General features: G+C 55.1%; 1 protein-coding gene across 1 annotated transcript in view; it reads right to left on the bottom strand.

Annotated features, from left to right (window-relative positions):
• Positions 1–24,695, bottom strand: part of RAB11FIP4 (RAB11 family interacting protein 4) — a 97,930-nt gene that overhangs the window by 59,329 nt on the left and 13,906 nt on the right. Inside the window, exons 2-3 of the mRNA XM_070395499.1 lie at positions 13,008–13,095; positions 11,042–11,130 (exon numbers count right to left, since the gene is read on the bottom strand). Coding sequence (XP_070251600.1) covers positions 11,042–11,130; positions 13,008–13,095 — 177 coding nt within the window. The remainder of the gene's footprint in view (positions 1–11,041; positions 11,131–13,007; positions 13,096–24,695) is intronic.

Raw genomic sequence — 24,695 nt, 5'->3', positions numbered from 1 at the left:
GCGGTGGCGCTGGTGACCCTGGCTAGGGAAGGGGCTGGACGCACATGGCTGTGGATGAGCCGCATCCGAGGGTCCCTGGGGAACAGCTATCAACCAAACCCCACTGTTATCACAGGGCCGCGGGCTGCTTCCTCTGAGGACAGGGGCAGCGACTTCTCAGAGATGTTCCTACCGCACCCTGGGCTACCACAGGACCAGTGGGGCCCGCATTTCTGTAACAAACATGCGGGAAAAGGGAGGGCCCTGGGAGCAAATAAGGCAGGCGATGGGGGGCTGTGGGGGGGGAGGGGCAGGGACTCCGGAAGTCCTGCAGCCCAGAGGCGGGCTCATCGCTCCTCGGTGCATTTCTCAGACTCCCTTGCAGAGGACCCCCTTCTGAGGAACACCTTTCAACCACCCGCCCCGGGGGCTCTGCCGCCTGCCCCTCCACCCGACGCGGCGTTGGCTGCAGGACCCTCTATGGCCAGGTCACCGCCAAGCTCGGGCTCCAAAGGCTGGCGAACAGGCTGGGAAGCGTGCTTCCAGCCCCAGCCCAGGCCTCACGCTGCTCCGGGAACACTTGGTTTTGTTCCTTTGAGTGAAAGGCTGTCCTCCAGCAACGCAGATGCTCCGATAAGTTGTCTCTGACGCCACGCACACCCCTCAGGGCAAGTGAGGCCCGGTCCTTTCTCCCAGGCTGCTGGGTAAGGGCACAAGGAGAGGCCTGGGAACCCAAGACGCGACAGGAAAAGTGGGCGCAGAGCCGGCCATCTGAGCGACCTGGTGGCAGGCGGGTGCAGAGGCAGGTCCTGGCCTTGGGCAAACCACTGAATTGCTGTCTGAGCCTCAGCTCCCTCATCAGTGAAATGGGTATAATAGCACCTACCTGGCAGGGTTAGTCTAAGTAGACAGGATGCGAGGGGGTAGTGACTGGAGATCTGACAAGGTAAGTACCTGTGTGTGGCTGACATTCCAACTGTTCCTCCCTCCCCCATCCTCCCCAGCCCTTGTGTCTGGCTCCCGCTGCCACCTAGGTCCAACTGGAAGGCCTCCTTGTGCTGGGACTGGGGGTATCAGAGGGCCAGAGAGAGATGGGATGGAGTGGGACAAGAGAAAGATGGGGGGCGGGGCGCGGGGGGGGGAGTTGGACAGACAGGCACAGAGATGGAGTCAGAAACAGGGGCAAAGAGAGAGAGAGAGAGAGAGAGAGAGAGAGAGAGAGAGAGAGAGAGAAAGAGAGTGAGTCAGAAGGAGACACAGGAAGACAGAGAAAGGGTACAGGCAGAGAAAGAGAGAGACAAGGTGAGCGAGAGGGTCCAGGCAACAGGAAGGGTGCAGTCAGTCAGGCGCCACAAACAGCAAAAGGGGCCCTGCCCTGCCCACACCGGCCCCCAGCGCTGCAGCCCGATGTTCCCTCTGGGTCTGTCCTCACCCTCTCCTCCACCTGCCCCTGCCCAGCCCCTGAAAAACTGACTGGGTGGGAGCAGGAACCAGCAGTGCTTCCTGGCGCTGGGCGCCCTCTGGAGGAGAGAGAGGAGAGGGGGCGCTAGGGCCCTGCAGAGAAGGGGTGCAGGGCAGGCAGGGAGCGGGGACCCTCTTGGGAAGAGCTAGAATCCCTGAAGGAGGGCGTGGGGGTTACAGCCAGAAGCTGGGACCCCTCAGGGACGGGGTGGGAGAATAGCTTGTCCCTGGACCTCCCAGGAAGGGCCTCATTCCTCCAGGCAACAGGCACTGACCATCACTCAGGCCAGGACTGGGCGGGGCAGAGCAATGGATGAGGCTGGTCTAGACGAAGGGATACCTAGGAACAAACACTTGCCACCCTCCGAATTCCCACTCTTTCCTCCAACTGCTGGCCCCTACCATCCACCCGAACAAAAGGCTCGTTAACCAAACTTGGATTAAACTTTTCCTCTTCCCGCGGGCCTGTGAGCCTGCCTGAGCAGCCTTCAGCTCTTCTCTGCAGCCCTGAGCAGAGGCTGGCCTCCGGGGAAACCTTCTCTGGTCTACTCCACCGACAGGCCACCGCCTCTCCCCACGCCCCCTGCGGTTCTTCCCAGCCTGGTCTGTTCTTCCCTGTAAAAACCCCTGTAGCCTAACCCTGGAGAAGCTCGCCAATGTTCCCACGTTCCTTGCCCTCCTCCCTTCCCAGCCTCCTCCCTCCTGCAGCCCCCTCCTTGGATTAACCCTTCAAATAGGCCCTCCTGGCCACCTATGCTCGGGTTTGTGGTTGTTGACATCTATGAAATCATTTACAAGGAAGACACCCACAGCTGAACTAATGAAATCAACCACATAGAAAAAAGGAGGCAGATAACCAAACTGAAAATTATCGATTCACCATTGGCACCAAGTTTCTTAATTACCAAGACAAAAAAGAAGCCAGTAGTTCTGCTCCAATTCTTATCCGATGAGAAAAGGATATCATCTCACCAGGAAGGGCCTTGTTTGGGTGTAAGCATCCCCAACAGAACGTACTGGATCAAAGTGTACAAGACGGCAGATCGGATCCGATTTCCAGTAACAGTCTGAAGGAAGCTGACACATTCTGTGTAGGATTGCCTTTCGCCGAGACAAGGAAGTAAAAAACGAACCGTCTGTCCAGGGAGAGGGTTTTGCGAGAAGGTGAAAGGAAACAGCGTTTGTGACAGGAAACTCGATATCGGGGGTGGACAATCTACAGGAATGCGGTCAGCACGTCCCCAGACGACTTTCTCACGTGTATCTGAGTGTCCGCCTGTCCCTCCAGGACCCAGTGCTGCTGCCTCTGGCCTCAGGCGGCGCTCACTGCCGCACCTGAAGGCCCCGATGTGCCTCCACCTGGGTGCTGGGCCTCCCACAGGTTGCAGGGGGGCCTTTTAGCCTGGATTAAAAATCCCCGTGGGGCCCTAACTGGTTTGGCTCAGTGGCTAGAGCGTCAGCCTGCGGACTGAAGGGTCCCAGGTTCGATTCCGGTCAAGGGCATGTACCTTGGTTGCGGGCACATCCCCAGTAGGGGGTGTGCAGGAGGCAGCTGATAGATGTTTCTCTCTCATCGATGTTTCTAACTCTCTATCCCTCTCCCTTCCTCTCTGTAAAAAATCAGTAAAAATATATTTTAAAAAATGGGGACAGCAAGAAGGTTCTGTCACACCGCACACCGCACCGGAAGACTACCAGGTCGGGTGCCGTAAAGGTGGCTGTTCTGAAATGGGTTCTCGATGTAAAGTCACAGCCTCAGAGATGGGGAGACGCTCAGCTTCCCAGCCCCTGGGGTTAACAGAGCCCCCTCTCTGTCCAGCTGGAGACAGAGGGCAAGTACACAGCGGGGCAGGCAAGGCACTGAGGCAGGGGCTCCTGCCCTTGCTGGTCATCACCGAGGCCTGGGGAGGATGGACAACTGGCCTGGGACGCCCACCGGGAGTGCTGTCTCCAGAATCTGACGGCCATTGGTATGGTCAGGAATGCAGCCATGTCAGGGTGGGAGCCGCTGCTCACCTCTGACAGAGCCCTTGAGCATTCTCCCTGAGGGGCAGCAGGTAGGCCACACCCTCAGCCCTGCCAGGCAGCCCTCAGCCTGCCCGCCTGGAGAATAGTCTGACACGGAGCGGGGAGGGGGCGTGGTCCCAATTCCTGGGAATGTGCAGGGACTGGATTTCCTGGTTGTGCAAGAGCAGCAGGTGGGTCACAGGATGCAGGTGTGGAATGCAACTCTGGGGCAAAAGGTATTCGCTCCATCTACGTGGTATGTCCACCCCCCCGATGCATTGTGACCTGAGAGATTCCAGCATTCTCCAGGCACCGCACGGGATGCTTTCCAGGCCTTCTCTCTTTTGCAATCACCCCGAGAAGACACCAGTTACAACTCCATTTAGCAGGGGGAGAAAGTGAGGCTCAGAGAGGCTAGGTAATTTGCAAAAGGTGGCCACACCGACCACCGACAGAGTCAGGATTCAAACCCAGGACCCACAGGCCCCAAAGCTCATGCTCTCCCCATGTTTAAATGAACCCTTTGCCTTGAGGGCCGGTCAGGCATGCTATACGGGCCTCCCCCCTAATCCAAAGCTTGGAAAGCCCTCAGCCTCCAGGTTTGGATGGCAGCACCAGTTCCAGCCGGTCAGCTGCCCCATCCTGCACTGGGGGGCAGCTGGGCCTGAGGCTGCAGACACAGCGTCCCCAAGGATTCGGCCTTAACAAGAGGAGAGGAGCGCGGAGGGAAAGCAGCAGAGACTGAGCAAGCGGCTGAGCGCAGCTTCTGGCAGAGAATCTGTGCTGTCTGTCACCGCAGCCGAAATGTGGAGACAGAAACCCAGCAGGCCTTGCACATGGGGAGGTGACAGTCACCGCTAGAAACAACACTTGCGGGTGAGGGGAGGGCGAGAGGAGGGGAAGGAGGCCACGGAGGGAGGGACCCTCTAGCTCTTCCCGTAGTGTTTGTGGGGAGTCACAGAGAGCTCTGCTGTGAGGGCCCCGACCAGCAGGGTCACCACCTGGGAGCCTGCAGGAGACGCCCTGACCCTAGACCTGCTGAGTCAGCGTCTGCGTTGGGGTCAGCCCTCAAGGAATTCAGATGCGCAGGAGCTGGTGGTCAGAGCAACCAGTCACCTCCCTTCCAGCTTCTTTCTAAGGCCCAGAGTGTGGTGTCTATAGCCTTTGGGGGAGACCCCCAGCTGCCCATCCCTCCCTGCAGAACAGGCCTCCACATCTGAGCTTCACCCATCTGCTGTGCAGCAAATATGTACCCACAGTGTCTCCGTGCCAGCCCTGTGCTGGGAGCGGAGGGCACAGCTGTGACAGAGGCTGGCGAAGTCCCTGACCTACAGAGCTACAGTCCAGTGGGGGCCATGAGGGGCAGACGAGACACACCCAGACTACTGAGACTGTGCATGCTCTGAAGGAAATGCTCGGGGTGTTATGACAGAGACGGGGATGGGGAATGGAGGGGTGCCTGAGATGGGTGGTCAGGGAGGGCTTCTCTGAGGAGGAGACATTTGTGCTGAAACTTGAAGGATGGGAGGGCAGCTGTGCAAAGATTTGAGAGGATGATGTGGCCACGGTTACGGAGCAAGGACTCACGTCTCCTCATGCTGCTACCCAGGTGCCAGGGTTGACCAGACACTCACACGGCCCACAGCACATTCTCAGAGGCAGCGAGGACCAAGGCCTGCTGCCTCCTCCCCCTTCTGGGGTCAGGTGCCAAGGAGTGGACACTGCCCCACAGAGACAAGCCCTTCTGCCCGTGGTGACCCCTGAGCTCCTTCACACCCTGTTTGCTGGCTGCTTTGCCGCTGGGGCCTCTGAGGCAATCGATACGAACAAATTCAAACTGAGGGCATTCTCTGAAGCAACTGGCTTGAATTAATAAAAAATGTCAATGCCATTAAGGGTGAAAAAAAGGGGGGGCTGAAACATGACAACTAAATGTATGTAGTATGTGACCCTGGATTGGATCCGAGACATAAAAAAAAGCTATAAAAATACTGGAAAACTTGCATATGGAGCTTATATTAGACTAAAGGCTTGGTGCACAAAATTCATGCACTCGCATGGGGGGGGGGGGGTCCCTCAGCCTGGCCTGTGCCCTCTCACAGTCCAGGAGCCCTGTGATCAATCACCCCGCCCACCTGCTGCAGCCCACTGGTTGGTGGCCTGGGCCTCCCTCTTTGGGGTGATCAATCATGGAGCCCCCTTATCGATCCCCCCACTGGCCGGTGGCCTGGGCCTCCCTCTGTGGGGCGATCGAGGGGGGATGGTGGGGCCCCCCAACCAATCGCATTGCACCCACCTTGGCTGGCCTGGTGTCAGTGCATGTCATAGTGTGGTCGTCTGGATGGTCGTTCTGCTGTTTGGCAGTTTGGTCGATTTACATATTACACTTTTATTATTATATATAATATATTGAGTCAATGTTAAATTTTCCACAAATGATAACCATATTGTGGTTTTGTCCAGATTATTATGACGGTATCAGGAGGGTATTCTTGCCCTTAGGAATGGGATAAGTATTTAAGAATAAAGAGTCATGCCCAGCTGGCGTGGCTCAATGGTTGAGTGTTGACCTATGAACCAGGAGGTCATGGTTTGATTTCCGGTCAGGGCACATGCCTGGATTGCAGGCTCAATGGCCAGTAGGGGGCGTGTAGGAGGCAACCAACCAATGATTCTCTCTCACCATTGATGTTTCTGTCTCTCTCCCCTTCTCCCTTCCTCTCTGAAATCAATAAAAACGTTTTCTTATAAAAGAATAAAGTGTCAGAATGTTTGCAGCTAACTTTCAAATGAGCCAGCCAAAAAAAAAAAAAAAGGAAAGAAAGAAAGAAAAAAGTAAACACACACACATTTGCAGAGAAAGAAAGTAACAACATGCTAACAATGGGTGAATCTAGGGTGCCGGGTATATGGGTATTCACTGTACTTCTCCTACAACTTTCCGGAAAGTGGATTTAAATAAAAAGTTGGAGGAAAGTTAATTTGCTAGGTCTCTGTTAAGTCAATGTGACGTGCTCTGCATTCCTGCCCCTCCTGCAACAGGAGCCTGGCTCTCAGATCAGGAACCCACTACTGAGATTCCCGTTCAGGCTCTGACACAGGGAGCGCCCTGGCCCTGTGACCTGAGCCCCTGTGGGCGTTGCGGGACCTCCCTCTGGAAGAGCAAAGCCATGGCTCACTGGACCCCAGGAATGCTCCCTCCCTGAGCCTGCGCACCCCGGCAGCCAGGCTCCACAGGGACGGACGCCTCAGGCCAGGACCCTGAAATGCCAAACCACTCTCCCCAGCGGACGCCTCTGGGGCCCCGTGAAAAGGAGAGCCATTCTGGAGGGTGAGGTAAGGCACTGATAAAGGGCACAGGGCCTCCCGGAAACTCAGCACAGGTCCTCCTCCAGGCTGAAGGGCAGGTTGGGACAGAGGAAACCAAGGCAGGCTTCCTGGGGGAAGAGGTACCTATGTAAGATTTAAATGGTGAGCAGAAGTTTGCCCAGCGACAGTGGGTGGAGGACAATCCAGGAGAAAGAAAACTTGTTCAAAGTCTCAGAGGCAGGGGAGAACGTAGCTTTTTTAAAAAGCGAGAAGCAGATGGGTGCTACCAATTCCAGGGTGTGCGATGTGCTGTGAGAAATGGGTAGGAGCCGAAGATGGATTTTATCCCATCGGTGATGAGGGGCTACAGAAGGGGTGGTGACATCCCTGGAGCAGCTCCTTAAGAAGATCCTGAGGCAACTGGGGAATGTGGGTCTGGAGAGAGAAAGGCCGGGTGATGAAGACAGCCAGCCAGTAGGTGGCAGTGGGAGCGAGAGGAAGGGGTGGGTCCCAGAGGAGTCAGGCTGGCTGTGGGGGTCAAGGATGACTTTCTGGCTTGGGGGCTGGATGGATGGTGACACCATTTGCTGAGATGGCGGTTACACCGGCGGAGCAGGTGGTTTGGCCCTCTCCGTTTGTTTTGTTGTTGTTACTCCTCACCCGAGGATATTTTCCCATTGATTTTTAGAGAAAGTGGAAGAGAGGGGAAAAGACAGAAGGAAATACCGATGTGAGAGAAACACATCGATCGGTTGCCTCCTGCACGCGCCCTGAACCAGGGCCCAGACGGGGAGAAGCCTGCAACTGAGGCATGTGCCCATGACCAGAATCCAACCCGGGACCCTTCGGTCCGCAAGCCAATGCTCTAGCCACTGAGCCAAACTGGCTAGGGCTGTTTTGTTGTTTTTCTAAAAAATATATTTTTATTGATTTCAGAGAGGAAGGGACAGGAGAGAGAGACAGAAACATCTATGATGAGAGAGAATCACTGGTTGGCTGCTTCCTGCATGCCCTCCACTGGGGATCGAGCCCACAACCTGGGCATGTGCCCTGACCCAGAAATGGAACCTTGACCTCCTGGTTCATAGGTTGACACTCAACCACTGAGCCACACCAGCCGGGCGGCCCTGTTTGTTTTACGGGGTCCCCACTGATCAGCAAACGCGGGAGAATGACCAAGGGCCCAGGACCTTACAGCACGTGTGGGGGCAGGTTTCACCTCACTGCCACCTCGCCTTTGAAGCCTGGGGGTGGCTCTCCACGCCTGCCCACACCCTTGCTTCATGTGGGTTGGGGCTGCGGAAAAGAAGGCCAGTGGGCAGCCGCTGAGCAGGCCGGCCTCAGAGGGACTCCCAGGGCGTTTCCTGGCACCTACGGCTCAGGACACCCATCCATGGACGCCAGAGACACCCAGCACCCCTCTGACCACACCCCAAGCCCCTGCATCGAAAACCTGCCCACAGATGGGTTCACCAAGCCCTCAAACAGGCGCTTTGTACCAGGGCCCCACAGGCTCTGGGACACAGGCAGGGAGGGTGGCATTCAAGAACTGGCACATGACAGGTGCCACCTGCTTTGGATGGACTCGTATCGACCTACAAGTCTGGACAGCAGACTGAGAGACCCTGCTGTATAGCCACCCCCCGCCCCCCCCCCCCCCCCCCGTGGGGGCTCACAGGGCAGGGACAGGGCTGAGTGGGGCAGGGTGCCCTCAGGATGCCCGGTTTGCCACTGTTTACCACCAGCCAACACGAAAGCATTTCCCTATTTTATCTACGACCCTCATCCAGTGGTGACATCAGAGGTCCCTGCCCCATCTGCACCAGGAGGAACTGCGCCCAGAGAGGGACAGTGACAGGCCCGGGCTTATCAGCAGGCAGGACAGCACTCTTTTCCTTTTCTCCTGTGCATAACCTCCTGAGCCAACAGGTCCCTACATGTTGTTTTTTTCCAAAAACAACAGCCACCAGTTCCCCGATTCTCCGACACAACTGGGTGTCCAGCAATTCAATTCAATTCTGACACTGTCTACCCAGAGTTAGTACAGACCCAGGGTCAAGGGCTCAGCCTCACAAGACGGCCCCACTTGGGGGCAGCCACACATGGGGCACCCAGGCTGCCTGTCCCTCTGCTACTGCCTGCAAATGCGGGTTCACAGGTCCCTAGAACAACAGACAGAGCGCAGGGGGAGGGGGGCTGCTGCTGTCCCATCATGTGTCATCCCTGCATACTCCTCAAACCACTCCTCACATTTCCGTCCCCCAGTGGCTCCTGGGAAGCCAAAGTAGTGACCCAGGCTGTCATCAGTCTTAAGCTGACCCCTAGGGGACAGCTGGGACACAGCAGGGCCCTGAAGGCTGGGCCTACAGGATTAGGACCTGTCCCAGGCCGGGCCGCCTCTGCTCCCCACACATAGGAGCAGCTGTGGTCTCCCCCTCCTGGATTTTAGCCAAATGGAGCCCAGAGACCAACGTAACAGGAGCCTGAGGCAGAAGGGGATTCATTCACATCATTCACATCACGGGGCCTGGGGCCTGGGGCCTCTAGGCCGTCACCATCCACCACCACAGGCTCCCACTGGACCAGCAGGCTGACCTTTGAATCGTCCCACCCACCCCACCCCCCTGCCAGCACACGGGAGCCCATGGTGAGGAACAGAGCCCAGGTCAACCAGGCTGTCCTACTGGGTGCTCATGAACAAGGCTGCCCACTCTGTCTGGCGATCAATTGCCATCTCGCTGGGCTCTGGCCACCTGGAAGGCCAGACCCACACGGAGGGCAGAAAAGAGTTCACGCAGAAGGAGCTTATACCAAAAGGAACGAAAACCTATTCACGTGCAAAATCCTGAGAGAGGAAATGAGGGAAGTCCTGGGGGTGCAGAAATTCGACTGACATGATCTTTGCTTTCCTGTCACCTCCAGATTTTGTATTCTGGAAAAACAATATTGCCTTAAGAACAGGCAACCCTTTTGCTGGAGATTGGGTTATAAAAACTCTTCCTGTACAATGAGATTCAAGATTTGCAGAGCTTCCAGCCTGGTGAGCACGCTGTACGGGGAAGGCGGGCACTGGGGAAGGCACGGGGTCTCCGTACCACCCCCACCCCCACCCCCATACCTGGCCCCTGCAGACTTCTCATGTGGCTGTTCCTGAGTTCTGTCCTTTATAATTAACTGATAATAATAACGAGGAAGAGCGCGAAGAAATAAAATGGAGTCACTATAGTCAAGCTGCTAAATTACGAAAGTCAAGTAGACTGAGACCTGAGGCAACGCTTCTGTTCTTGTTTGAACTGGCTGGGAACTTAAACTTGTGAACTTTCCAGTCCTGCCTCAATGCCTGGACATACATCAGCCTTCCAGATAAGCCTCTGATCGTCCCCCAAGGACTAAGGAAGGAATGTTCCCGCATCCAGACCACCTGACTTGCCAGCCCCTACCTTCCTGCTGACGAGGCCTGCAGGACCGGTTCTTGTCAAGAAAGCAATCTTTACTATACGAACTCTCCGCTCTCCTTTCTTTTTCAGAACACTTCTGGGCATGGCCTTGTCGCTATTTCCAGTTTGCAAACTCTAAAGACCCTTGAAAAACATCTTTGTCACTCGTGCCAAAGCCTCCTGACTCTTCCTGAGTTCATTCGACAGTGATGCGGTGCTTCCCTGCGCTCTGTCTGTTGTTCTAGGGACCTGTGAACCCGCATGTGCAGGCAGTAGCAGAGGGACAGGCAGCCTGGGTGCCCCATGTGTGGCTGCCCCCAAGTGGGGCCGTCTTGTGAGGCTGAGCCCTTGACCCTGGGTCTGTACTAACTCTGGGTAGACAGTGTCAGAATTGAATTGAATTGCTGGACGCCCAGTTGTGTCGGAGAATCGGGGAACTGGTGGCTGTTGTTTTTGGAAAAAAACAACATGTAGGGACCTGTTGGCTCAGGGGGTTATGCACAGGAGAAAAGGAAAAGAGTGCCGTCCTGCCTGCTGATAAGCCCGGGCCTGTCACTGTCCCTCTCTGGGCGCAGTTCCTCCTGGTGCAGAGGGGAGCCAGGGTGTTCTGTGAGGACGCCAGCCCCTACCTTCTCTGCTGTGGCTTCCCAAGGGGCTTCTTGGCTCTGCTTCCAAAAACTATTTCTTGCTTTGAAGCCTAAAGGTCCTCAAAGGAGGCTCTGGGCCCCCCAGACATTGAAGAGGTGAAGCCAAGGCAAGAAGACCCAGAAGGGTCGGTGGGCCAGGTGGGCTGCAGAGGTGCCACCACTGCTCCCGAGTGAGGTGGGCCCGAGGCCGCCCGCTCTTACCTGCTCCACACAGTCTGGGATCTCCGGGGCGCAGGGCAGCGTCCCTACACTCTCCATGGACAGCACGTCCTTCAGCAGCTCCTCACAGCCTGTGGACGGACAAACAGACAGACAGTGGGGGTCAGAGCCTCCGCCTGGCATGGCAGCTTTACTTCTGATGAACAGGCCTTTGGGGAAGGGCTGTGGGAAGGCAGAGAGCCTGCGTTTCCAGGAGACCAGCGGCTCATTCGAAGGCGGAGCTGGGACCCCCAGGCTGTGGAGAAGACAGCACAGGGCCCTGTGGAGGGAGCTGGGACAGGTCCTCACCCTCCAGAGGTGCCTTCACTGGGAATACGCAGAGAGGAGACTCCCAAATGCAGAAGGTAAGCTGAGGGCAATGGGAATCAAGGAGGCCTTCCTGGAGGAGGGGGTGTAAGACAGTACTGCCTGCCTGACTTGCAGGGACTCCAAATGCACACAGTACCCTGAGGCTGAGGCCTCTGCAGCCCTGCAAACTCCAGACGTCTCGGAGAGGGCCCCCCTCACGATGGCTCCACCTCCTGCTGACCAGTTACACAGGTGGCCTCCCTCCTCCGTCCCTGAGCAAATGACCCCAAATCATATCAGACAAAGAAGGTCAAACCTGCAAAGTGCCTAGCATGGGCACATGGTGGTGGACCCACGGTTCAAACAACTCCACTCAGAATCCTTTACCTGCTGTGTGCAGTCCCCTCGACTTCTCCGCTCACTCCCTTTGCCCCTCACCTCTATGGCAGTCATTCCTGCTTCCTCCCCTCACGCCAGCAGAATTCGGGGTCACCCCACAGAGGAGGATTCACACAGACAGACAGGGAAATGTGGGTAACGGGAAGGCCTCGGGACTCCTGGAAGCCAACTGTTCTCTTCGCAGCCAGGGGGCGGCCTTAGCACGTCCACCTGCTGGAGGCTCAGGCTACTTTCTCCAGGCAGCAGGGAGGGCTGTCAGAGTTGCCGCATTCTGAGATCATATTTTGGGGTCTCTCACAACGGGCCTTGGCATTGGGGGAAAAGAGGGATTTTATGTTGCCCCATTAAAGGAGAGGGGCAGGGAGGAAAGGAAGAATTGGGGGAGTTTAGAGAAAGACAGGGGGTAGGAAACAAATCAAGGAAACTTAGGAAGGACGGAGGGAGCTAGCGTGCCCAGCTCTGCCCAGCTTTGCCCAGAACTGCTGGTTTGAAAAGTACAAGGCCCATGTCCTGGGAAACCCCTCAGGAGTTTGGTCATCTAGAAGGAGGTGACCCCCTTCAGGAGAAAGAAAAAAGGAAAAAGAGGGGGTCCTTCCCAGAGGGGGACAGACAGTGGGAAGGGCAGAAACGACTGTCCAGCCGGCCCCAGCAGGCCTAGCTCCCGGGGCAGGACTCCGTGGGGCGCCAGGGGGAGAACCACTTCTGGAACCACCCTGGGCTCCCGGGTGGAGGGGTTGAGAACGTGCTAAGGCCGCCCCCTGGCTGCAAAGAGAACAGCTGACTTCCAGGAGTCCCGAGGCCTTCCCGTTACCCACATTTCCCTGTCTGTGTGAATCCTCCTCTGCGGGATGACCCCGAGTTCTGCTGGCGGGAGGGGAGGAAGCAGGAATGACTGCCATAGAGGTGAGGGGCAAAGGGAGTGAGCTGAGAAGTCGAGGGGATCCCCATAGGGAGGGGCCTGAGCTGAAACCCAAATCATGCCAGCCTCCCCCACTGACAGGATCCCGGGAGCCCCCAGACCAGCGGTTCTCAACCTGTGGGTCGCGACCCCTTTGGCGGTCAAACGACCCTTTCACAGGGGTCGCCTAGGACCATCCTGCATATCAGATATTTACATTACGATTCCTAACAGTAGCAACATTACAGTTATGAGGTAGCAACGAAAGTAATTTTAGGGTTGGGTCACAACATGAGGAACTGTACTTAAAGGGCCAGAAGGTTGAGAACGGCTGCCCCAGACCCTCTTCCCGGAAGACCTCACCTTTCATGGCGAACACTCCCCGGCAAAAGTCCTTGAAATTGATTCTCCCCAGGTCGTTGGGATCCAAATATTTCACAAGTTTTTCCACCTGCGGGAAGAAAGAAGCGGCAGGTGTGAGGCCCCCAGACACTCCCCAGAGGGCTCATGTTGCAGGGGTGAGGCTGGCCAGGAGGCTGGGACAAAGGGAGGACTCGTCAACTGAGCCACCGCCTCCTGGCCCTCTCTCCCCCCTCAACCGGGGGTCAGTGCCCGCCCCAGACAGCAGTGGGGCCACTTCAGCCTCTGAGGCTGACAGGCCTCGGAGCAACCCCAACGCCGCAGCGCCCAGAACCCGGTCTGTCCACCGAGCTCCGGTCTCCAAGCCCACGAAGATGGGCACGTGGAAAGCAAACACTCGGATTTCTTAACTTCGTGGTTTCTTTCACACAAAAACAACTTAAACTCACTGCAGAAACTCTAGGAAAGAGAATAAATCAAAACCCTGCCACTTCCCACTTACCTTTTCAACCCATAGTTTTTTGTTCGTTTGTTTTTTAATATATTTTTATTGATTTCAGAGAGAGGAAGGGAGGGGGAGAGATAGAAACATCCATGATGAGAGAGAATCACTGATCGGCTGCCTCCTGCACACCCCCCACTGGGGATCAAGCCCAGAACTTGGGCACGTGCCCTTGACCAGAATCGAACCTGGGACCCTTCAGTCCACAGGCCAATGCTCTACCCACTGAGCAAAACCGGCCAGGGCTCAACCCATAGTTTTAACAACTTCTTTAAAAAATTGTAATTCTGGAAAACGTTTGGTCAAATTCCCCTTTGTCTATACAAAGCAATCATTATGTCAGCATCATTGTCCCTCTCATCCACATCCAGTCCACGCCCAAATACTGAATCCTAAAGCTACCTTTCCTTCCACCTCACTCCTGGGATCAGACTGGTCACAGCCATCATCATCGCCCTCTACCCTCCTCCACTTTCAGCCCCTCCAACTCATTCTCCACCCCAAGGGGATCATGTCATCTATTCCTCTGCTTAAAATCCAGTAACTGTCCACTGCACTTAGGGTAAAGTCCAACTCAGTTACATGGCCTGCAAGATCCTACCTAATCTGGCCTCTCTGGCCTGTCTCCTCCCACTTTTTCTGTCACTCACGGCATCCCAGCCACACAGGCAACTCCACCAGCAAACCAAGCTCGGTTCTGCCTCAGGGCCTTTGCACATGCTCTTCTCTATATTTTAACTGCTTATCCTCCCCATTCATCATCTGACAGCATCCATTCATCCTTCAGGTCTCCATTTGTACCTCTATGAAATGTTTCTCCCTCGGATAAGCCTGTCCTGACCACTTGCACCTAATTAAGCCCATTCTGCTATTACCCAATCATGCAGTACCCTGTACTTATCCTCCAAACCACTTGTCACAATGTGCAACTATGCGTTTATGATAATTTTATTAATTCCTATCTTCCCCTCTAGAAAATAAGTTCCTTCAGGGCAAGGGCCATGTCTGTTTTCATCACCATTGTGTACCTAGTGGCTCACAGCATGGCTGGCACATGGTAGAAGCTTCATAAATATTGGTCAAATAAATGACTATAAATGATTCTCCAAAACATCTAAGTTTGTAAGGCTTTTGATAATAGTTGCCAAATTGCTCTCTCTAAAAATGTCTTAAGTCTTCCATCAGAGCAACTTGCAAGCTTGGGTATTTTTCCTAGTTTTTGGCAATGGTCAATTTTGCCAGAACTATCTTTTCTAATTAATTGGAGCCATTTCTCCCCGCACCCCCCCCCCCCCCCCCCCCTCCGCCCGCCATGATTTCCAGCACCTGAAATCCAGCTCTGGTATTTCTTCTAGAAGCCCACTTCTAAATCAGCCTGCAATTTAGTGGCAGCCCCTCCACAGCACACGAAGCATTCATTCCTGCATTATTCGCTCAGCCATTCATTCAGCAAGCAACAACGGGGCACCTCCTACATGCCAGGCACTATGCTGGGGGCTGAGGGCTCATCACACACATGGTCACATGGACACACACACAGAGTCATGCACACACACACACACACACACACACACACACACTTGCTGTCAGGCACCATCCCCCCCACCCCCCAACCACATCAGTAGCTAAGGCACAGCCGGGCAGCTGACAGCAGGTGATGGGGGCTAGAAAAGCACTTTGGAAACTGTAGTGCAGGAAAGGGATTCCTGTCACCACTGCTCTTGTTGAGACTGTCATGGCAGACATCCTCCCGTCACTGCGCCCCCCCCCCCGCCCCCACATGCTCTGAAGCCCATGCCACGTTCGCAAGGACCATGTTCCCTGCACGCCCACAGGAGACATCCAGTGCAGCAGGGGTCTGAGCCCTGGTCATCGGTGTCTGGCATCACGGCCATGTGCCCACTGGGCTTTAGAAGATGGCCAGTGAGCAAGGAGAGACCTTACACGCACATCCCTCCTCCCGCCCTGAGCTCAGGAGCTCAACGCTTGTACCTCTGTTCCCACTGACCCTGTTTGTTCACGTGGGTGTGAGTCTGGGGGTGAGGCATGACCCCTGAACCTGCGACTCAGCAGGCTCTCAAGAAAGGCTAGAGGAACTCTAGTGAAGGGGAAAGCTGGCCTTCTACCAGCTCATGGCCCATCCGACGGGAGCCTCCTTAGCATTGCAGCTGCACCCCACCCCCACCCTCACCCCCAGACAACACAGCCTCTGACATTGCCCGGCAATAACATGGCTTCTGAGAACAGCACTGGCCAGGTGCCACCTACAGGGCTGTGGAGAGCCCACCACCACCCCAGCTATGTCCTGCCTCCTCTCCGCCTGTCCTCGAGTCACCAGCACTGTAGGGAGTCTATGAGTGCAGGGATGAGCTGGGTACCTGTACCCCCAGGCCACCTGGTGCTCATCCCTACAACCCTCTCCAAGGTCCACGGCTATGCATTAATGATCTGATGCAAGTCAATGCTGAATAGCTGATGCGGAGCCCTGACCTCACGCCCACCTCAGAGGCAGCAGGCTGTGGATGAGGGTCTGTAATCCACAGAGTCAGCTCCCTCTGGGGAAGGAGACACTGAGCCAGTCTGAGTTGGGGGGCGGTGGGGTGGGGGATTGATGACAGCAGATAGAGGGGGTCCCAGGGCCACTGCGAGTCCCTGGAACACCTGAGCTGTGGCTCTTCAAAGAGCAGTGGGTGTGCAAGTGTTGTGCCACCTGCTGTCCAGCCCTGTGAAGAGCAGGCAGGATCACTGTGAGATCATTATAACAGTAAATGTCAGTTATGCCCTGACTGTGAGCTCGATGCCTTTTCAAATAAACAATAGCGTAGCGTATACAGGGGAGTACTGATAATCCTTGCTGGGTTCGTGGAGGATTCCATAGGCTGCAGCGCGGTGCTGCACTCCGGCCGTGGTTAGTCTCATCGCATCCTCACAACGACCTTGACAGCAGCTACCACTGAAGTCCCCGTTTTACAGTAGGGGAGACTGAGGCTCAGAGGAGGTAGACACCGGGGGAGTCACGCAGTGGTAACTCCTCCCTGACCCCTGCCCTCTCCTGCCCTCCTGCAGAGGTGGGTGGGCTCCCGCTGACAGACCGCACTACAGTGCTGTTACCTTTTTCTTTTTTTAATATATTTTTAATGATTTCAGAGAGAAAGGGAGAGGGAGGGAGAGATAGAAACAGCAATGATGAGCGAGAATCATTGACCGGCTGCCTTCTGCACGCCACTGGGGATTAAGCCCGCAACCAAGGCATGTGCCCTTGACTGGAATCGAACCCTGGACCCTTCAGTCCGCAGGCTGACGCTCTATCCACTGAGCCAAACCAGCTAGGGCTGCAGTGTCGTTCTAATTCCCCGTCGCCTGTGTATGGAAGGAGCTTCACCTCTGTGGCTGGAGCCCCTCACCCTGCTCACCAGGAACCTCACCTTCCGGGACTAGATAACCTTTGGCTGGTGCACCAGGGGGGTGCGTTCAGCTGACCCAGCCGTCATTTTGTATACAGGGAGGCCAAGTCCCAGGGAGCAGAGGGCTTGCTCAAGGTCACAGCAAGTTCAGCAAATAACCAGCAGCAAACGGTCTTCTGGTGAGCCGGGCCACTATGCTGGGCCGCCGGGGCGGCGCTCGCTCCCAGGCCAGGCACGGTGTGCGCACGGCCGGGCAGGGACTGCCGAACAGAGCAGCGGTTGTCACGGGCTCACACAGCTGGCCGCGGGGCTGGCTGCCAGCGAAACGGGTTGTTTCCCTGCAGTAATAGCTTGTGCTTTCCTTTTGGGGCCACTCCACCACCAGGCTTCCCCTTCTATTTCTGCTGCCTGTCTCTTTGGGCTGATTCCTTCCCCACTCATTCCCCGGGGTCATATCTCTCCTAGCTCAGGCCAGACGATGCTCCTCGCGTTGCTGCCGCTGCCACACTCTCTCTTGATCGCCAGCCAGGTCCTCCGTGAGCCTGTGCCCAGCCGCCCACGCCTCCCTAATTTTGAGCTCTGCAAGCCAGATGGACTCAAGCAAGTCATTGCCTCTCTGAGGTCTCAGCCGCCTCATCTGAACAAGGGAGATAAGCTGGCTCCGTCTGTAGGTGAAGTGCCTCATAAAAGTTAGCGGTTATATCATCAATCAAGTGAGGGCTCTGCACCTCTCCCTTTGTGCCGGGCCTGCTCTATGCCTCTACGCTTATGGATTCATTGAATCCTCACAACCAAGGACTATTTTTATTTCCATTGTGCAGGCGAGGAAACCGAGGCTCAGAAAGGCTAAGTTATTCAGGGTTAACAAAGGAACACCATAAATACCTTTGTGGACATAATTTCTACAACTTAGATGAAATGGACCAATTCTTTGAAAGACACAACCCATCAAATTTCAGATGCTCAACGTCACTAGTCATCAGAGAGATGCAAACTAAAACCCCAATGAGATACCACCTCACGCCTGTCAGAATGGCTACCGTCAATAAATCAACACAAGTGTTTTCGAGGATGTGGAGAAAAGGGGGCCCTGTTGGTGGGAATGCAGACTGGTGCAGCCACTGTGGAAAGCAGTGTGGAGTTACCTCAAAAAATAAAAAATGGAACTGCCTTGTGATCCAGCGATTCCACTTCTGGGAATATATATGAAGAAACCTGAAAACCCAATTTGGAAGAATATATGCACCCCTATGTTCATTGCAGCATTATTTACAATAGACTTGGAAGCAGCCCAAGTGCCCATCAGTAGATGAGTGGATGAAAAGCTGTGGTACATTTACACAATGTAATACTACTTGGCCGTAAAAAAGAAGGAAACCTTATCTTTTTCAACAGCATGGATGGACCTGGAGAGCATTATGCTAAGTGAAATAAGCCAGTCAGAGAAAGACAAATACCATATGATCTCACTTCTAGGTGGAATCTAATGAACAAAATAAACTAGTGAACAAAACAGAAACAGACTCATAGATACAGAGAACAGACTGACAGCTGTAAAAGGGGAGGGGGTTTGTGAGGCTGAGTGAAAAAGGTGAAGGGATTAAGAAGAAAAATAACACACAAAAAACAAACTCAGCCCTAGCTGGTTTGGCTCAGTGGATAGAGCGTCTGCCCACAGACTGAAGGGTCCCAGGTTCAATTCCGGTCAAGGGCACATGCCCATTAGGGGGCATGCAGGAGGCAGCCAATCAATAATTCTCTCCCATCATTGATGTTTCTATCTCTCTCTCCCTCTCCCTTCCTCTCTAAAATCAACAAAAATATATTAAAAAACAGACAGACTTGTAGACACAGACAACAATATGATGATTACCGGAGGGGAAAAGGGGTTGGGGGGAGATAGGAGAGAGTAAAGGGGGGATAAATGGTGATGGAAGGAGACTTGACTTCGGGTGGTGAACACAATACAATATACTGATGATGTACTATAGAATTGTACACCCGAAACCTATATAATTTTATTAACCAACGTGATGCCAATAAATTCAATTAAAAAAAAAAGTCACACAAGAAGAAAGAGGTAATATGACCATAACTATGAAAGAAATCAAGTTCGCAGTTTACATCTTTCCAAAACAGAAAACTCCAGGCCCAAATAATTTCACCAAACATTTAAGGAAGGTCTACATAAATTCTATACAGTCTCTTCCAGAAAACAGGAGGGGGGAACACTTCTCAACTCATTCACTGTGGCATCACCCTGATACCAGAACCAGACACAGCAGTCAGTGTAAGAAAACTACAGACCCAAATCCCTCGTAAGCATAGACACAATGATCGTCAAGGAAAAATATATGAAATACCACACAGCCAAGACCAAGTGGGATTTATCCACCAAGGCCGGTTCAACATGTGAAAATCAACTGATGCTACTGAAAAGATGACTAAGAAAGAAAAACCACACGATCCTCCCAACAGACGCAGGCGAAGCAACTGACAAAATTCAACACCAATTCATGATAAAAACGCCAGCAACCTAAGAACAGAACTTCCTTACCCCGGAGAAATGAAAACTTACAGCCACACAGAAACACTGTTCACCAATGTCAGTGACAGCATTCCACAAAACCGCCCAAACCTGGAGACAGCCCAGATGTCCCCCGACAGGTGAACGGACAAGCAAACTGTCCTGTCACGGAAAGGAACAAGGTATTGATACGCAAAAGGATGAATGAATCTCAAAAGCACTGTGCCAGGTGAAAGCAGCCAGCCTCAGATGTCAGCAACGACGTGGAGAGGCAAACGGTGAGGACGGCGAGGCCGAGGGAAGGAGTGGGGAGAGAGTCTGAACACAAAGGGGCAGCGTGAGGGAACCTGGGGGGTGGATTGCTCTGTGCCCTGATGGCCGTGTGGTTACAGGAATCTAAGCAAATGTTAAAGCTCCTGGGGCCCTGGCGGGTGGGGGGGAGGGGGGTGTCCAGCTGGCTGGGCGTCTTCCAGCTCATGCAACCAGGAGGTTTTAGGTTCGGTTCTGGGGCTCAGGCTTGGTCTCTGGTAGGGGGCGTACAGGAGGTAGTTGATCAATGTTTCCTTCTCACATCAATGTTTCTCTCTCCCTCCCTCTCCCTTCCTCTCTCTTACTGAAAGTCAATTAAGAAAAATCTTTAAAGAAAACCCTCATGGGCCCTAGCTGGTTTGGCTCAGCGGATAGAGCGTCGGCCTGCGGACTCAAGGGTCCCAGGTTCGATTCGGGTCAGGGGCATGTACCTGGGTTGCGGGCACAGCCCCAGTAGGGGGCGTGCAAGAGGCAGCTGATCGATGTTTCTCTCTCATCGATGTTTCTAACTCGCTATCCCTCTCCCTCTCCCTTCCTCTCTGTAAAAAATCAATAAAATATATTTAAAAAAAAAAAAAAAAAAGGAAACCCTCATGGAATCATACGCCCCTCCCCCATATAAGTGACTTTTACTGTCTGTAAAGTTAAAATGTTTTTAAGCCAAGGAAACTGCACACACGAAAACATGAATAGCTGGCAACACTGGGCCCATATTCGCCCAAGGCTCCGCCGGGCCCAAGCTGAGTTGCAGCAGCCCCATCAGACAGGCGTGTGCTCTGCTCCCCAGATCACCACGTAACCCCGCCAATGCCCCTCCCACCCCGCTCACCGCTTCACTTGCTGGACCCCGTGGACATCTGAGTGGCAAGTCCTGCTACCCGGGCAGTGACCAGGCTCCCCGGGTGCCCGAGGTTTTCTCCACCTGCACAGGGAGTGCCAGGGCCCGGCTCAGGGAGGGCGGAGTTGACACTCCCAGCTTAAAACGCAGCTGCAATGGAAGGCAGGCAGGCAAATGGGCCTGGATCGCTGAGGAAGGGGTGGGGGGGCGCTATGGAGTCAGGGTTTGTTAAGACTCCCTGAGGCAGGCCAGGAAGTGCTGTCAGGACCCCTCAGTTCTGGGGGGAGCTGCCCAGCCCTGTGCCCGCCCCTGCCCCAGACCCCAAAGTCCTGCCCCACAGGCAGCACCTAGAACGACCAGGAGGCACCCCCTAAAGGGAGTCAGCAGCTGCTGGAGCTGAGAGCCAGCGCAGGGCGGCCAACCTCGAGGCCCTAAGCTCATGGGACATCCCTGGGGACACTGGGGCACCATGAATCCGGGACTAGCTGGACAGTCGTCTCCTGGAAGGGGAGGTGGGGAAGGGCTCAGCAGGGAGGAGGGAGCAGGAGAGGGAGGGGGAGGATCCTTGCTGAGCAAGTGACCTGGGCGGCTGGAGGTAGGGCAGGAGGGTGAATAGAAGGGGAGTATCGTCAAGGCGTGAGGTCAGAGAGAGGGCAGGCCTGAGGGTCAAGGGCATGGGAGCCACACTGAGATGGCTGCCCTCTCTCCTGAGGGCCCGGATGGCGAACTTGGTAACAACATAACAACCACACCCTGTGGCTCACAGGTAGGGCGCTCTCCCAGGAGTGGGATCACAGTGAGCACTGGCGAGGCGCTCCTTCCAGTCCGCCCACAGGCTGGAGAGAGCTGGGCATCCCATCCTGCAGCCAGAGATCCAGCGGCCAGCGCCTGGCCTCATCCCACAGCAGGTGGGAGGGCATTCAAACCCCGCCCAGCTGTGGGCCCCTCCTCCCGCCCCCCCCCTCGGCCCTCAGAGCAGCCTCTTTATCCACTTTCCCTGACAGCCCAGCGGCCTGACATCAGGACACACAATGGGGCCTGTATTCTGGAGCCCCACCCCCACCCGGGAGGAAAGGCACAGAGGTGAAGGGGAAGCAGCACTGGCCTCCCCATGGTTGTGTGAGGGGAGAGGAGGAGGGTTGAGGGGAGTCAGGCAAGACCTTCAGCAAAGCCAGCTGGAGACCCGGGTCCCTGCACCCTGGCCCAGGCCCCCCTCCAGAAGCCCGCTCTCCCCCTGGGCATGGCTGTCCCAGGGAATCAGTCCCACGCACCCTGAATGGACCCCGGGTGGGTGGGGAAGGGGGTGATGCTGTAGTAACAAGCCCAGGGCTTAGGGTCAGCTTCATAATCTGTGGGGCCCAGTGCAAAATGGAAATGCCAGGCCCCTGCTCAAAAACTGCTCAGAATCTCAGGATGGGGACCACGAAGCCTGGGGCCCTGTGTGTCTGCTCACGGCACATGCCCCTAAGGCTGACTGCATGGGCTTCAATGCCACTCACGGTGCGACCTCGGGCCAGTCACCCACCCCCTGGCCCCAGCGCCATGCCTTTAATGCATTCCCCAGCAGCTCACAGGACAACCGTGAGGTCAAGGAGACTGGCTGCGTAAAGCACCTCACAGAAGTGTTCCGTGCAAAGGCGCCTAAGAGGGACCCGAAGGTGAGCCTCCAAGGAGCGGGAGCAGGCGGAGGGCCACCGGCCGGCAGGGAGGCTGCAGGGCTCTCGCGTGGGTTGCGGTGCTCAAGCAGGTGGGTGCCAAGCCCCTTTGCAGTCTCAGGGCTGCCCCAGGCCTTCAATGACCTCACTGAGTGGTCTCAGGAGACCCTTCCTCGCTCTGGGCCTCAGTTTCCCCACTTGAGAAATGAGGGTGTTGGGTGACATTCACATTGAAGGTGCTGCTTCCCCAGGGATGTCTGGGGTGGGCATGGGGTTGGGGAGGGAGAGAAGAAAACCAGAGCAGAGAAGCCGATGGCGGTAAAGGGCTTGGAGGCAACGTCGCCATCACGCATGGCTTTCCCGGAGGCAGGTAAACTTACCGCTCGGGGACTCTGGAGTGTGATCTGGGAGCCCCTCGATCTATAAAGTCAAGGAATAATGACAAGGACTGAAGCGCAGAGTGGCATACACCCATCCGGTTGGCCACCACTACGCTGCCCCTCCCTCTCCTCCTGTGTTGGGCAGCCCTCCTGTTTGACCTGGTGCCTTTGGGCACCTCAGTCCTAGAGCATGAGTCCTGATTGGACCAAGCCAGTCAGGTAGACTCATCCCCCTTACCAGTGATTGGCTTAGGCAAAAGCATGTTATACATTTCTGACCAATGAGATGTGAGAAACACCTGCAGGAGGCTTCCAGAGGAGGTGTCCTTTGATGATGGGGGTGGGGGAGGCCATCCACATGGCTCCCCGCCCTTCTTGCTCTCCTGAAAGTGGACACCATCCTTGGGTCTACATGGGGTGGGTCCCGCATGATGCCTCTGAGCCCCTGGAGGTACCAGCCTGGAGCTGCCCCACCTTGAGCTGTGTGTTGTGAGCAAGACTACGTTTCCTCAGCATTAAAACCACTTTGCATTGGTTCCTGGTTCTAGAGCTGGGGGGCCCCGAACTGGTGGACCCCTCCTCAGAGTGCAGGGGTGACAGGTGGTGGTGGGAGGGTGGCTTCCTGAGCAAAGATGCTCAGTGCGGCCAGGGTGGCCAGTCACACGGTGTAGGGAGCGGCTATAGGGTTAAGCGTTGGACTGACCTGTTGGCAAGGCCACAAACAAGTCCCAGCTTAGAGGGCACAGTCCTCTTAGCATAAGTAGGCTTGACCTTATGATGCTCCCTAGATCTTATCTGGGAAGCTAATGGGCTGAGGGAGATGCAGCAAGTGCTGCCAAAACAAGTGAAACTCACAAGAACACTGTAACTAAGGTGACCACTACCTTGTTTACCTCTGGCTATAAAATAAAGGTTCAGCTTGCTGTCTGTGGCCTCAGCCAGGCACAGGAAGATCCACCTAGACCAGTGGTTCTCAACCTTCCTAATGCCGCGACCCTTTAATACAGTTCCTCATGTTGTGGTGACTCCCAACCATAAAATTATTTTCGTTGCTACTTCATAACTATAATTTTGCTACTGTTATGAATCATAATGTAAATATCTGATATGCAGGATGTATTTTCATTGTTACAAATTGAACATAATTAAAGCATAGTGATGAATCACAAAACAATATGTAATTATATATGTGTTTTCCGTTGGTCTTAGGCAACCCCTGTGAAAGGGTCGCTCGACCCCCAAAGGGGTCGCGACCCACAGGTTGAGAACCACTGACCTAGACCCAGCTTATTCTCTTTGTCTTTTCTTCATCCTTCACCACCCCCCTCAGGCTTGCCGAACCCTTGGCTGAGCTGGCTTGGCACAGGACACTTTCTTACAGCTCTGCTTCTAATTGCTCTACTAACACCCAAGGACCCAGCCCCAGGCTGCCCTCTCCAACACCCTGACACTTTAGCTAAACTCAACCAGAAATGCCTTCCCACCAGCTCCACATAACTCCCCACAGATGCAGGTAACCAGAGCAGCTCAGCCTTCCAGTGAACTGGGATTTAGCTACTGGAAACAGAGCAAAATATGGCGGCTCGAACCAGAATTTCAATGTTGCTGCTGTCAGCAGGGTTGAAGGTGGTGGATGGGAAGAAGACGACGACGAGTGCTGGGAACCCCATGGTGGAATTTCTGAATCGGGGAGAGGAGAAAAGCAGCCTCAACACGGATGTGCCAGGAGACCCCGGGCAACCCGCCCCTCTCTGAGCCTCAGCGCTGCGGTCTGTGAAATGGAGCCGCAATACAGTCACGTCATACTATTCCTGTGGGGACCAAAGGAGGTTAGGGACCTGAGAGCTCTGGGCAAAAATAAACAATGTGCAGGCAGCCCACTCGCCCATCCCCCACGCTAGGCAGCTCTGGGGTGCAGCTCCCAGCACGGCCTGCACCCGCCTGGGGAGGGGGATATCTGGTGGGATCTCCCTGGGTCCTCCAGGCACCAGGCAGCTATGGAGCGCAGGAGAAGCGGGCCAGCGCCCCGAGAGCCCCACTCTGAGCAGGGCCCCCACCTGGTCTATCAACTAGTCC

This window comes from Myotis yumanensis, unplaced genomic scaffold, assembly GCF_028538775.1.
Source record: "Myotis yumanensis isolate MYYU_CA2020_CCGP unplaced genomic scaffold, mMyoYum1.0.hap1 SCAF_16, whole genome shotgun sequence".
Classification (NCBI taxonomy): domain Eukaryota; kingdom Metazoa; phylum Chordata; class Mammalia; order Chiroptera; family Vespertilionidae; genus Myotis; species Myotis yumanensis.
The sequence above is the reverse complement of the archived record's forward strand: the minus strand, read 5'-3'. Positions and strand labels throughout refer to the sequence as shown.